Genomic DNA, 13,820 nt, shown 5'->3' on the forward strand with positions numbered 1-13,820 from the left:
TGCAGTTGGGCTGGAGAGATAGTACAGCGGGTAATGCACCTGTGGTCATCCAGGGTTAGATGCATGTGGTCCCCTGAGCCCGGCAGGAGTGATGCCTGAGAGCAGAACCTGAAGTAAGCCCTGAGCACCACTGGGTGTTGTCCCAAAACAAAAGGAAGGGAAGAAGGGAAGGAGGAAGGGAGGAAGGAAGAAAGGAAGGAAATGATAGAAGGAAAGGATGGATAGGAAGGAAAGAAGGAAGAAAGGGAGGGAGGAAGGAAAGAGGAAGGGAGGAAGGGAGGGAGGTAGGAAAGGAGGAAGGACGGAAAAGAGGGAGGAAGGAAAGGAGAAAGTAAGGAGGAAGGAAGGAAGAAAGGAAGGAAGGAATAAAGGAAGGAAAGAAGGAAGTAAGGAAGAAAGGAAGGAAGGAAAGAAGGAAGGAAGAAAGGAAGGAAAGAAGAAGGGAAGGAAGGAAGAAGGAAGGAAGGACGGAAGGAAGGACGGAAGGAAAGAAAGGAAAAGAGGGAGGGAGGAAAGGAGAAAGTAAGGGGGAGGGAAGAAAGGAAGGAAGGAAAGAAGGAAAGAAAGAAGAAAAGGAAGGAAGGGATGGAGGAAGGAAGGAAGGAAGGAAGGAAAGAAGGAAGGAAAAGAGGGAGAGAAGAAGGGAGAGAGGAAGAAAGGAAGGAAAGAAAGAAGGAAAGAAGAAGGAAGGAAGGAAGGAAGGAAGGAAGGAAGGAAGGAAGGAGGGAGGGAGGGAGGGAGGGAGGGAGGGAGGAGGGAGGGAGGGAGGGAGGGAGGGAGGAAGGAAGGAAGGAAGGAAGGAGGGAGGGGGGAGGGAGGGAGGGAGGGAGGGAGGGAGGGAGGAAGGAAGGAAGGAAGGAAGGAAGGAAGGAAGGAGGGAGGGAGGGAGGGAGGGAGGGAGGAGGGAGGGAGGGAGGGAGGGAGGAAGGAAGGAAGGAAGGAAGGAAGGAAGGTAGAAAAGAAAGAGAGAAGGAGGAAGGGAGGGATGTTTGGAGGCACTGTGCCTGGTCCTGGCACAGAGGAACAGGCAGAGACACGTGGGGGAGTGAGGTGCAGGTAGGCAGGGACAGAGCACACAGCCCAAGCACGCATAACTTGTTCTTGGTTGTTCCTTGTCCCCTTAATAATATGACTTCTGCTCAAGAGAAGCAACCAGCAGCAGAGTCTGTGTGGCTGTGTCACCTCTCTCTCACAATTTGTGGCTGGAAACTGACTTCCTCTGCCTCATGAGCAGCCTTCCCCCCCACAACTGCCCACAGATCCTGCAGTTGCCCCAGCGGACCTGCTGCTCCCAAGACCTGTCCCCACCCTGCCTCGTTTGAGCTGGCTGTCCAGCACCCACCTTCACAGGTCTTCTTATCAGCAGCCAGTTCAAAACCAGGGTCACAGGCACACCTGTAGCTGCCCAGCGTGTTCACGCACTGCTGCTCACACCCACCGCGGTCCAGCCAGGAACACTCATCCACTTCTGTTGGGAAGCAAGGAGACCCCGTCAGACCATCAGAGCTGCCCACTCTGTCCCTCCCACATCCTGGGGTCTCCGGCAAGAGTCCTCTAAGAACAATAGTGGCTCCTGGTGACATCCTCCCAAGAGCCCCATGCTCACATCTTGGAAACCAGCAACAGCTCCAGAAGAGATGCCTCAACAGGCTGTCACGGGCTTTGCTTGTTGGAGGCCTGGGTTCCAGCCCTGGGGAGCCATGGTCCCCCAGATACTGCCTGGTGTCACCTCCAAGCACAAATCCAGGAGCACGGCAAGGTGTGTGTTCCCCAACACACACACATATGTGTATAATGTATATATACATATATAAAAATATAGATATGGTGATTTGCTGGTCAGAGGCAGGGCTCTTCAGAGTGGGGAACATGCTCAGATCTCTGCATTCTTGGATAGTTACAGTCAGTAGCATTCATATGATCAAAAATATATATATTAAAGGCTCCAAATCCAAGGCATAAATCTTTTTAAGGCTATAGAATGGACGGTTCCTCCACTTGCTATAAATGTGAAACTTCTCAGGGAAATTAGATATAGGGTGGGGACAAAGGGACACCTTTCCAGATGAAAATGTTCAAGTACTCCTTAGGCAGGGAATTGGAACTGCGAGTTAGCGTGTTATAACTCTAAGAGGTGTCATTGGAGAGATGGCCACGACAAGAGAAATCAGAGTTGCAAACAGCAAGAAGGAGGGCACCGGAGAGGGAGGCGGGTGAGCTGCCCATCGAGGTCAGGACCAGTTCCCCAGCAGGCCAGCCCACAGAGCACTGACGAGAAGTCAAATCCAAGCACTGAGACTGAGAAGCAAGAGGAAAAAGACACCCCGTTTCCTGTGGCCACTTTGTGGCAGCTTTCACCTGAAAAGACGGCACGTGGGCTGGGGTCTCATGAAGCTAGAAAACGCAGGGAAAAGAAAAATGAATGTGGAGTCTTCTTCCTCCACAGAAAGCCTGATCCTCCCCCCAAAAAAGTCTGGTTGAAGAAAAGGTGGGAGGGGGGAGGAGTGGAGAGGGATGGTTCCTAATCCCATGAAAGAGGACAAGGAAGCATGGGCTGCCACCAAACCTTGATGGCACGTAAAAGGAATCACGACATTTCAGAGTTGGTGAAAACCCAAAGACAACAGGGTTTTTTAAAATCCTATTTAACCTCTGATTAAGAGCTTTTAATTTTATTAATTGGGGTGGGGGGCATGCACAGTGGTGCCCAGTGCTACTCCCAGTTCTTTGCTCAGGGAACCTTGTGGTCCTAAGGATTGCACTGGGGCTGGCCACATGCAAAGCAGGTACCTTGACCCCTGTATGAGCTCTCTGGCCCTGATGGAGGACTTTTTAGACTTAAGAAAACACTGACATAGGACTCTCAGTTTTTCCTTTTTTGGCTTTTGGGTTACACCCAGCATTGCTCAGGGCTTATTCTTTATTTTTTTTGGGGGGGGTGCGGTGGTTGGATCACACCCAGTGAAGCTTAGTGGTTACTCCTCATTCTGCACTCAGGAATCTCTCCTGAAGGTGCCCAGGGGACCATATGAGATGCCAGGGATTGAACTCAGGTTGGCCTCATGCAGGGCCAAAGCTCTCTCCATTGTGCTTTCACTCCGGTCCCTTGGGGCTGATTCTTGCTCTGCATTTAGCAATCATTCTTGCCAGTCTTGGGAGGCCATATGGGTGTTGGGGATTAAACCAGGTTGGCTGTATCCAAAGCAAGCAGCTTACCCACTATACTCTCACTTTGACTCCCCCTCATTGCTTTATAAAGAGATTTGTTGTTCTTTGACAGCTGGGAGGTCAAAACATTGATGTCTTGGTCCTACAGAAAATGCAAACCTTTCACCCATAAAATCTCCCTTTTATTCTGCCTGCTTCCAACTCAAACTCATTTCATTCAAAAGTTCTTACATGCAAAATGCTCAACAACTTGGCTGCTTTTCTTCAGGTAGAAGTTAGTAAACATTTGTATTTCATATAGTAGATAAAATCAGGCAACTTCTAATAGTGATTCTTGTCCTCAACAAAGGCCTAACTAGGTGGGTCCATCAGGAGACTTGTTCTAGGTGGGGTCAAAGTTGTTCTTGTTCTCAAATAAAAGTATGAAGTCTGCTAAGAGTCCTGCAATTACTGATCACTTTTCAATATACAAAACATCGTCTTGGACGCTTGCAAGAAAATATAGAAGAAAGAGAACTGATAAGGAGCTACGGGCGGGGGAGGGGGGTCAGTCTTCGGAGTGTGTCACAAAGCTCTGGACTGGATCCACCAGTAAATCTTTCCTGAACAAACTGGATGATTCCACCTCCCTGAACTTCTTCCAGCATCAAGAGAGAATAACAATGTCTATGTTTAGGGTGGTGGGGACTGAAAATGTCATGTGAGCAGTACCAGCAGATAGTAAGCCAGTTCGCAGTCGCTGTCACACTGACCACAGCAGACTTCCTTTAAAATCCCAGTAGATGGAATGACAAATGAGGAAGGGAGTGACAAGGGTATTCGGCATACCTGAGTCAGGTAAGGGGGGAGGAAGGGGCAATGAGGACAAGAGAGAGGTGAGCTATGGAAAGAAAGAAAGAAAGAAAGAAAGAAAGAAAGAAAGAAAGAAAGAAAGAAAGAAAGAGAAAGAAAGAAAGAAAGAAAGAAAGAAAGAAAGAAAGAAAGAAAGAAAGAAAGAAAGGGACTCCAGGATGGACTCGTGAAGATACAATGAACAGAATGGCAGAGTCCAGAAGCCATCTGGTGGGTCTAAGGAAGATTTCATCAAAATAGACTAAGATTAACGAGGTGGCATGTGGGGGCTCTAATGCCGGATATCACGGCTGTTGGACAGGCAACATGGAAAGAGCCAAGATGAATAGGGATCCTGGTGCTGTTTCCTTCATGTGGCCAATGAAATGCATGGGCCTGAAAGAGAAACAGTTCCTCCAGTAACAAGAAGAGTAGGATGCTTGGTCCAGGAAAGTGGGAGTAAAAGGCTATCCCTGAGCTCTCCACAAGAGGAGCAGTCATTGGCTGCTGAGCGCACCCGTGACTCTGCTCTCAGGGAAGCCCAGTGAACCGGTATCGCCACACTGCAGTGAAGGAGTGTCTACACCAAGCCTGACTGTGCTTACACTGTGCAACAGTGGCCAAAACCAGACTTCCCAGGAAAACAGGGGAGCATCTGATGGTAGAAGAAGTTGGAAACAGGGTTTAACTGTGCATAGCGGGAGCTTCTTTTCATTCTCCAGTGGCACTGGTGAAAGAAGGAACCAGTCTATGTTTAGAAAGTGCAATCACTCACGTAGGATTCTTAAACCGCTTCATAGAGTTAAGGAAAGAGAGGGCAGGACACATTCCTAAGTGTTTGAAGAAGTGCCTTCAGCTCCTCAAACTCCCAACCATGGTTCATGGGCATTGGGACAATGTAAAGATCAAGGAAAGAGCCCTCATATTATTATTATTATTATTATTATTATTATTATTATTATTGATGGTGGGGGACATATCCAGCGATGCACAGGAGTTACTCCTAGCTCTATACTCAGGAATTACTCCTCCTAGTGGGGTTAAGGGGACCAAATGGGATGCTGGGGATTGAACCAGGGTTGGACGCATGCAAGGCAAGCACCCTATTCGCTGTAGTATCTCTCTGGTCCTGAGTCTTCATATTCTTTATATTGGGGAGGGGGGATTGAAAGGGGCCCGCCCAACCCTTCGTGCTTCTGGTATCTCCCTATATAGCACACTTGCTGTGGCCTAGCCAGCAGGAGGCTATCTGGAGAAGGAGGCAGAGGCCAGCTGGCATCCTGGTCAGTGTCATGTGCCAGCTGGGCCCTCGGCAGAGCTTCCTGCCAACTGGCACCATGAAATGCCTCGGGCTGGGTCCAACCCTTCTGGCCTTTGTAGTGACTCTCAAGTTCTTTCACTGGAGAAGTTCTGACACGTGCACTGACACCGTGAATACGGGACATGGGTCCATGGTCTCCTGGAAAGGGGCTGAGAAAGGAAGCCCCATCTCTAGGTGTGTCTGGCAGAGCTTTCCTGAGCTGCATTTCCTGGCAGAACAGGGGTCGCAAGTAGAAATGGTCAAAGCTCTCTGCTTGGTCTGGCTTGGCACCCAGGAATGTTCCTTTCCCCTGCCCCGTCCCATCCACAGTAGGGCGGCCACCAACAGAGCAGTTCAAAATCCACGTTTATGTGGATTTCAGAGGAATGACCAATCACGCCCTAGCCACAAAGGTTGGGTCACACAGATACTAAATGTTCAGCCTTTGAAATTTAAATTGAACTGGGCCAAAAGAGATCGATCTGTCATTTGTCCCACCGAGGAAACACAACCAACTGAGACTCCCTCCTCCGCAAAGACAGTTCTCAGGCCTAAACATTAATCTGTATTTATTCTCTTACACCATCTCATTGTCTCCTGACAACAACTGTGCAAATGACCTAACAGCACCATATCTGCAGGTGGGGAGATTAGTGTCCAGAGAGACATGGAACCAGGACCAGGTGGGGCGGGGGCTGTAAACTCCTCTGTGTCCCCACTAAGACTGCCACATCCTTCTCCCCACTCAGGCCACTCACTGGGGCAGCTGCTCGAGCTTGGGAGGGAATTGTTCAGAATGGTCTGATGCTCGCTCAGTGCCTGCCAGAGCACAACTGCAATGCAACTTCCTTACATCCCTTCAACGGTGCTTACAGAAGCAGATCTGCCCCTGCAAAGGAGCCCTGGGGCTGGGCCAGGGATATGGCGCAGTGGTAGAGCATTTGCCTTACAGCTGTGAGGTCCTGGTTTGATTCCCAGAACAGCTGGGAGAAACCCGGAGCACAGTCATGCAAACAAACAAAAACAAAGAAATATAAATTAAAGGCGCCTTGGGATGCCTGCTCAAATGCTTGTCTCCTAGCACCCACCTAGGTCTGGTTTCATTAAGACCCTGAAGAGCTGGGGGAAGTACCAGATCCCGGCAGAACCTCTGAACAAACAAGCAGAAATGAGCTGAGACTTTGAAGGCTGGCAGCTTGGAGGAAAGTTCTGGGCCCTATCCTTGCCCCCCAATTCTGCTGCTCCTGTCACTTCTTCCCACTAGAGGGGACTGTAGCATGGGGAGCTGAGGAGCTGGGCGCTCTCCTGGCCCACCTGGGGAATCTCCAAGGTTATATTGTGGGGTGTTTGTGCTGAGCAGTCAGACTCCTCGGAACCTTCTGGAACCATACAAGTGATATTCTCAGGGGATCGTTTCAAGTCTCAATGATGTGTCATGCAATCTAGTGTCTGGCACAGCTCCTGGCACCCAGAGTACTGGGTCAGAGACATAGACTTTTCAGAGTACCATAGTATGGGGTCACCAGGTGAACCTCAATCACTTGGCTAATCTCCCTTCAGGCTCAAGCGCAGAAGCAGTGCATCCGAAGCCTGCAGAAGCCAGCCTGTCCCGAGTCGGGTGGAAGTCTGTTGGGGCCACAAGCAGAGCCCTAACCTGGTCAGGCACCTTCTCCCCAGTGCTGAGGCTCCACCTGGTTTGCCTGTCACTGCACAGGCTGGGGGAATGGGACACCCCTTCCTGTGACTAAGAATAGAAACCAAGAGCTAGTTCATACCCTTGAAAAAATTGGCTGCAAAGCCTGCTTTATTGATGGAGCCATCAGATACAAACTTCAGCCACATTCTGTTGGAGCTGGACTTCACATCCTCGGGCTTCTCGTAGCCACAAAAGTGGCCGATGGGGGCGCTGTCTTCCGAGGGGCCGTCCCGGATTTCCAGGTAGTCATAGGCACAGCTGTCGTGCCTCTCGATCTGAATGGAGAATCAGAGGCAATGAGGACGATGATGGAACGGCAAAGCTATAAGGTTTTCAAATTTAGGAATGGAATCTATTACCCTCCTCCTCGTCACCTAATCTGACCAAGAGCAGCCAAGTGTGTGTTGGGCTGCTCCAAGTTATCTCCTGCTTGAACTAGCTGTCAAGAGACTAGGGGATGAGGAAGAGGGAAGAACAGGTCTACAGAGTACCCCCGGGGTCTTAGTCGAGACTCTCACTCATTGTGTCTGCAGTCTGTCTATCACCTTCCCGAAATGCTTGGCTAGCAGGTGCCCGGACTCACACACACCAGGAGTTTGAAATAAATGGCCCCTCAGGTTTGTATCTGCGTTCCCTAAGATGGAAACCTGTTTTCATAGAGTATCTAGGAAAACGGTGATGTGTGTATCTATGTCTATCATCTATGTCTATCATCGATATCTATATCTATATCTGTATCCACTTAACTCGCGGGAAAACAATCTTTGCAGTACTCACCTCAAAAGCTTGGAAACTGAGCCCCACGTGAAAACCCTCAGAGACGGTAATTCTCCAAACACATTCCTCGGAAGGCCGGTAGTCGTCTGGGTAATTGGGAGACTGGATCTGGCCGGCATCTTTGTTAATGTTGCCCCCACAGGTAGCTTCAGAGAGTGAGGAAGGGAAATTGGGGATCTCAGATCAGAACTCACACAGGGAGAGTGGGTGACGACTTACTACCACGAGGTGGCTCCACTTGCCAATCTTTGTCACTTTCATGGACCTTGAGCCTGTGTCTGACTGAAGGGGCACCAGTTCATTTGTTTGCAAGCCTGCATCGTGTCCACCTAAAGGCAATGGCCATGCAGGGCAAGGGCCCTCTCCCTTTGCTCTGTTCAGCGGGGCAGGGTTTGGAGTTGTGAAAGCTCATGTGGGTCTGAGGTCTCTGAGCAGCAATGATGGGAGAGGATGGTGGGTGGCAACTATCGAGGGAAGCTCACTCATTACTTATCTTATTAAAGTTTATTTTTAGAGCTAGGTCCAAAAAGGGGTGTTGGTTTCTTTGGAGGTGGGGGGCACTGGAGTAGTTCCACAGATGGGAACAGAATTGCCCTGGGGCAGGTGCCCAGAGGCCAGACCGATTGGTTCCCTGGCATGCCTCTGAGGTCCTTCCAAGAAACGAGCAGAAAATTCCCTGACACTGTCAAAGTCCTCAACTCACAAACACAACCGACCCCCTGAGGCTCAGTGTTCTGCTCCTCAGGCTCCAAGTGGAAGCAGCTGCTTCCATTTCCGTAGGGTTCTGGGCTTCTCCGTCCCCTCCCCAACCCCGCCCAGGGCAGCTGCCAGCCTGCTGGGGCGAGTGGCCCCAGGACGGTCACCAACAAACCTTCGTACACCGCGAAGAAGCCCTTGCCCAGGACGCTGCTGCTGCTGCGGAACTCCACCCAGAGCCGGCTGTCCGTGGAGATGAGGGGCTCTGGGACCTGGTCGCCACAAAACCTGCCTGGGAAGTGGGAGAGAAGCGTCAGGAGGTCGCGGACGGCGAGAGGGCAGGGGCAGACGTTTCCGTGGTGGTGCCAAGGGAGCAATGTCCTCCTTGCTGGGGCCGCCACCAGCCTGCAGCTCCATCACATGGAGAGAAGGGACCGACGGTGTCTCCCTGCAGAGGGCCTAGGGAGGACGCCCAGTTCCTGTCCAGCATGGACTGGAGTGCGGCCCAGCCCCTGCCCAGGTGCAGGGAAGGGGTGTGAGTGGGATGAGCAGAGCTCTGCCCCGTGGAGCCCCTCTCTTGGGCCCAGGCCTGCGGGAAGACATTCAAGCCCTCCTGCCTGGGAAGGGATGCTGAGGACACACCTGCGAGAGGGGAAAGCTTCCGGCCTTTTGACTTTCAGGATGCTGGTGATTTCAAAGAAAACTTGGAAGGGTGCTGGCTCCTCTTTGTCTTTGGGGGTTCCTGGGATGGGAAGTGGAAGGGTCAAGGAGAGAGGGAGAGGCCAGGAGCCTCTGGAGGGTCCTGGGCTCTGCCCCACCCTGAGTACAGACTCTGGCTGAAGAAGGAGGATGGAAACCCTATGCAGGCTTAAGAACATGGGGGAGCATGCACCCTAAGTTTCTGGACAAAACCTAAAGGGTAAAAAAAAAAAAAACAAGATTGGGGCTGGAGCAATAGCAGAGCAGTTAGGGCATTTGCCTTCCATGTGGCTGACCCAGGTTCGATTCCCAGCATCCCATATGGTTCCCTGAGCACCGCAAGGAGTAATTTCTGAGTGCATACGCCAGGAGTAACCCCTGTGCAATGCTGGGTGTGACCCAAAAAGGAAAAAAAAAAAAGACCGAAGATTCCCAGTGTCTCCAGGGGTTGTTGAGGCATCAGACGAGAAGACAGGCATGAAAGGACCTGGGGCAGAGCATGGCTGGGGAGGCATCGGCCAGAGACTTTTCCATCACCAAGGCAACTGGTGAGCCACAGAACAGCCCCACAGACTGACTTGTAGAGATGAGAATGCACCCAGGTGAACTGGTCTAGGTGGACAGGAGCGGGAGGAAGCAGAGCAGCCACTGAGGCGGACACAGGACTGGAGACCAGCCTCTGATGGAGATGTAGATGCCCAAGCGCACGGCAAGGATGGCAAGGTGGACGCCGCCCTCACACCCCTGCCCGGGCACTGCCACATGGGAGCAAGACAGCACAAAGGGATGGAAGTTAGGTTCCCAATCCTTGCTGGAAGGGTGTTTGTAATCACTCACAACTCTCTTAAAAACTGGAAAGGAATGTATGGTGCTTTGACACTTGGGAATGAGATCAGAGATGGGGAAAGGAGGGTGGGACAGGTTTCCTGGGCTCGAGGTCCTGGCCATGTCACTTCTGGGCCACATAAGGCTGCCAGGTTAAAAGGGCAGTGGAGGGTGAGTTGGGCAGTGGGCTGAATCTTCCTCATCGGTTCACCACACACATCACACAAGGCCTCAAGGGGTAACCATATTATTCAATTCATATTTTCTTGAAGTCCACAAGGGACTAGAGAGAGAAAGCTTGAAGGGTTGGTGGGCAGGTCTGAGGCTCCGGGTTCAATGCCCAGCATGGCCCCCTGGACACAGCTGGGTTCGGTTCTGGTCACCCTGGGCTGAATGTCACCCCCTGAGCTCTACTAGGGCACCCCTTCTCCAAAGAATATTAAATAAAAACTTGAGGGGCTGGAGTGATAGCACAGCAGGTAGGGTGTTTGCCTTGCATGCAGCAGACCCGGGTTCAATTCCCAACATCCTATATGGTTCCCTGAGTACCGCCAGGAGTAATTCCTGAATGCATGAGCCAGGAGTAACCCCTGTGCATCGTCAGGTATGGCCCCAAAACAAAAACAAAACAAAACAAAAACTTGGAAAACGGAAACATATTTGAGCACTGATGGTGTGAGGGTCGTGAAGCTAATCCTCATGGCATCAGTGCTTAATAAAGCTACTGAACATGGGACAGGGGCTGGGGGGCGGGGCTTTGGATTCGCCTGGACACAGTCGCTCGGTCTCATCCTTCTGAGAAGTGGGAGATGAGGCTGGAGAGGGGGACGCGAATGCCACTGGACATTTCCTAGTGGCAACTGCCACATGCATTCTCGGGGGAGACATGGGTGGGTGGTGAGAAGAGGTTGCTAATCTCCCTCTACTTCCATCTGCCTCTGGTCACCTGCAGCTTTCTGGATTTGGAGAGTTTACTACTGAGGGAGATGAGCTAACACGGCTGCCAGGAATCCAGCAAGAAGAAATCCACCCAAAGCCTATAAATTCTCAGTAATGGTTCCTCTGGCATGGCCAATTAGTGTCAGCAAGTTCTTGGAAACAGCACGGGAGCCCAAGGAAGTATTACGTACCAGAGAGCCTGAGGTCCAAGTCCAAGTTTATTCTTTTAAAACCTCAGCTGTCACAGCCACTGGGGACAGTTTCCAAAAGTGAGAGGAACTCCCAGTGCCTCGCTGCCTAATAACTCAACCGAATAAGAAGGACCACCCACCCATGGACACGGGGCAGCCCAGATCTGCTTATTGTCAGAAAAAGTAAGAATTTCAGGCTAAAGAGCTTATTTTTATAGAGCCACAGGCAGGGATGGTGAGGGGGGGGCGTACTGGGGCCACCCCCAGGTATCAAATCCACGCAGGACCTATACACAAAGCCCCTCAGTTCACTAAGGTCTATTTTACTGTCTCTATACAGCTAGACAGTGTAGAATAAATTTCAAATTATCCCTAAGTAATGTCTCTCCTCAAATCACCTGAACAATTCTAAGCTAGAATCTTCTACTTAGTCCCTTGACTCTTATCTCAATGTTCTCATCATCTCCATAATGGTTCTAATAACCCCCCCCTTTTTTATGAGCACGTCGATAGCAGACACTGTCCTGCAGTCTTTGCAAGGATTAACACATTTCTGTCCCGTTCTCCCCTGAGTTAGATAATATCCAGCATGGGAGCTTTTTCCCCACTCAGGAGGAAGTGGAGTGAAATTGAGTAGAGTTCATTTAAGGGACACTCGGAGTTGTAAGTGGGTACAGGATTTTGAGGCTCAGCTGTTGGAGTTTTAGATCTTCATCATCCTCATCAGCATCACCCGCCTGATGAGGAACTGAATTCTCCATCTGAGACAGGGACAGTGCACCTGGGAATGTAAACATCAGTCCCCTGCCCCAGCTCAGACTCAGAGGATGAAGATCAAAGTCTCAAACCATAAAGTAAGGCTCTGGCCTGACCAGCCGTGGCTGGCTGACTCACGTTGCCATTTCTGTGTCATTTGGGAGGTGGCTCCTGTGCAGAGAAGCCCAGGCGACACTGATTGGCCAGCCTGGCCTTCCTGAACCCCCTCCCCTCTTTAGGGAAGGGGGAGAAAGGGCTTTTGTGTGCATGGTGGTGGCTCAGAATACCCCAAGACAGTTCTGCATACAAAAGTGCATTGTTGGAATAATTCCTCCGGCAGAAGTGAGGGAGGGGAATCCAATTAACAGGAGAGCATTTAGGACGGCTGGATGAGCTCTCTCTGTGCCGCCACCTTCCCATCCCCTTTAGGTGTGATCGCATAAGTGACCCGGGAAACCGAAAATCCAATTTAGCGTCTTTAACCAGCTGTGAAATGTTCTCAATCGACTTACATTTCCCTTTCATCGTTCTGTAAAAATCCCTGTCTCCAGTCGCCTCCTTCCAAGGAGACCAACAGGCCAGAGAGAGCACAGAGTGGAGAAAAGGTGTCAAATTCCTCATTTGAAATCTGGTTTCTTGTTTTGGAAGAGAAGTTTTATAAGGATATCAAGAAGAGGAAATGCAGATGAGGACACTACAAGTGGTCTCCACGGGGAGCCATAAGGAGTTCATTCATAAAAAGTCATGCGTCCATTATGACTGGATTTTCACACACAGCCCTGGGAAAATATGCAACGCACAGTTTTTCAGAGCAAGATGCATACTTTCACAATTCGCCCTAATCCGTTCTCCCTCCTGCCAAAGGGGCATTGACCTGCCTCCTCCAGGCAGATTTCATGCCACTGACCCCTCCCAGGACCAGCTTGGCCCACACAATGCACTTGTTTCAAACACAAAAGTTCACTAGCAACTGCATTTGGAAACATCAGAGCAGACCAAATAGTTGGCAAGGAAGAACTCCTGCAAATGAAGAATGATGGTTACAGGCGCTCAGCCATGTTGTGCTCAGAGCACAGAGATGCACGAACACAAACACACACACACACACATATGAACACACCCTCACATGCACACACATACACATGAACACATCCACTCACACTCTCAATATACGCACATGTGTGCATGCGTGCACACGCACACATACACACACACACACACACAAAGCATGTGAACTATGAGCCCTGAAGAAAACAAATGACATAAACCATTCCTGATAATAAATATCAAAATCGCATCTAATCAATAAAAGTGTCGCTCAAGATCTCAGAATCTGAAGTGAGAAAAATGCTGGTTTCAAATTTAAAAGAATGACTGCAAACTCTCCCTCATGCTTTCTCAAATGCAGCCTTCACGCTCTCCAGGGCACTCCAGAGACCCAGAGCCGCCTCCTCCCTTAAAGTTGCCCTTTAAGTCTATGATATTGGCAGCAAGTGGTATAGGATAGTCGAATTTAACAAAAATAGGGGAAGCCCAGCTAAAATTTTATTTTCACTGTGTACACCAAGACAATATGTGTCAGCACCATTGAAAACATAGGACCTTATAGATGAGAAATTTTAAACTGACTTAAAAAAAATTTTAAATGCATTTCCAAGGCCCAGAGAGACAGTACAGAAATTAGGGTGCTTGCCTTGCATGTGGTCAACCAGGGTTCAATCCCCACTACTACTTAAGGTTCCCCAGTGCTTCCAGCAGTGACCCCCCGAGCACAGAGCCAAAAGCCAACCCTGAGCACTGTGGAGTGTAGCTCCCCGAACCAACCAACCATTGCTTTCCCCTTCTCAGTAGTGTTCCCTTCCCCAGCAGGGTGTCTCTCAGCCATGTTCTCTCTTGGGGAGCATGGTTTTCCCAAGGGGTGAGCTCTGAGAGTCTACACCCC

The 13,820-nt window shown here is 50.3% G+C and overlaps 1 protein-coding gene across 1 annotated transcript in view; it reads right to left on the reverse strand.

Annotated features, from left to right (window-relative positions):
- TLL2 (tolloid like 2) overlaps positions 1 to 13,820 on the reverse strand; it is a 130,140-nt gene that overhangs the window by 16,192 nt on the left and 100,128 nt on the right. The window contains exons 11-14 of the mRNA XM_056120778.1: positions 8,644 to 8,760; positions 7,773 to 7,918; positions 7,075 to 7,270; positions 1,343 to 1,468 (exon numbers count right to left, since the gene is read on the reverse strand). Coding sequence (XP_055976753.1) covers positions 1,343 to 1,468; positions 7,075 to 7,270; positions 7,773 to 7,918; positions 8,644 to 8,760 — 585 coding nt within the window. The remainder of the gene's footprint in view (positions 1 to 1,342; positions 1,469 to 7,074; positions 7,271 to 7,772; positions 7,919 to 8,643; positions 8,761 to 13,820) is intronic.

This window comes from Sorex fumeus, unplaced genomic scaffold (genome assembly GCF_029834395.1).
Source record: "Sorex fumeus unplaced genomic scaffold, SorFum_2.1 ptg000043l, whole genome shotgun sequence".
Taxonomy (NCBI): Eukaryota; Metazoa; Chordata; class Mammalia; order Eulipotyphla; family Soricidae; genus Sorex; species Sorex fumeus.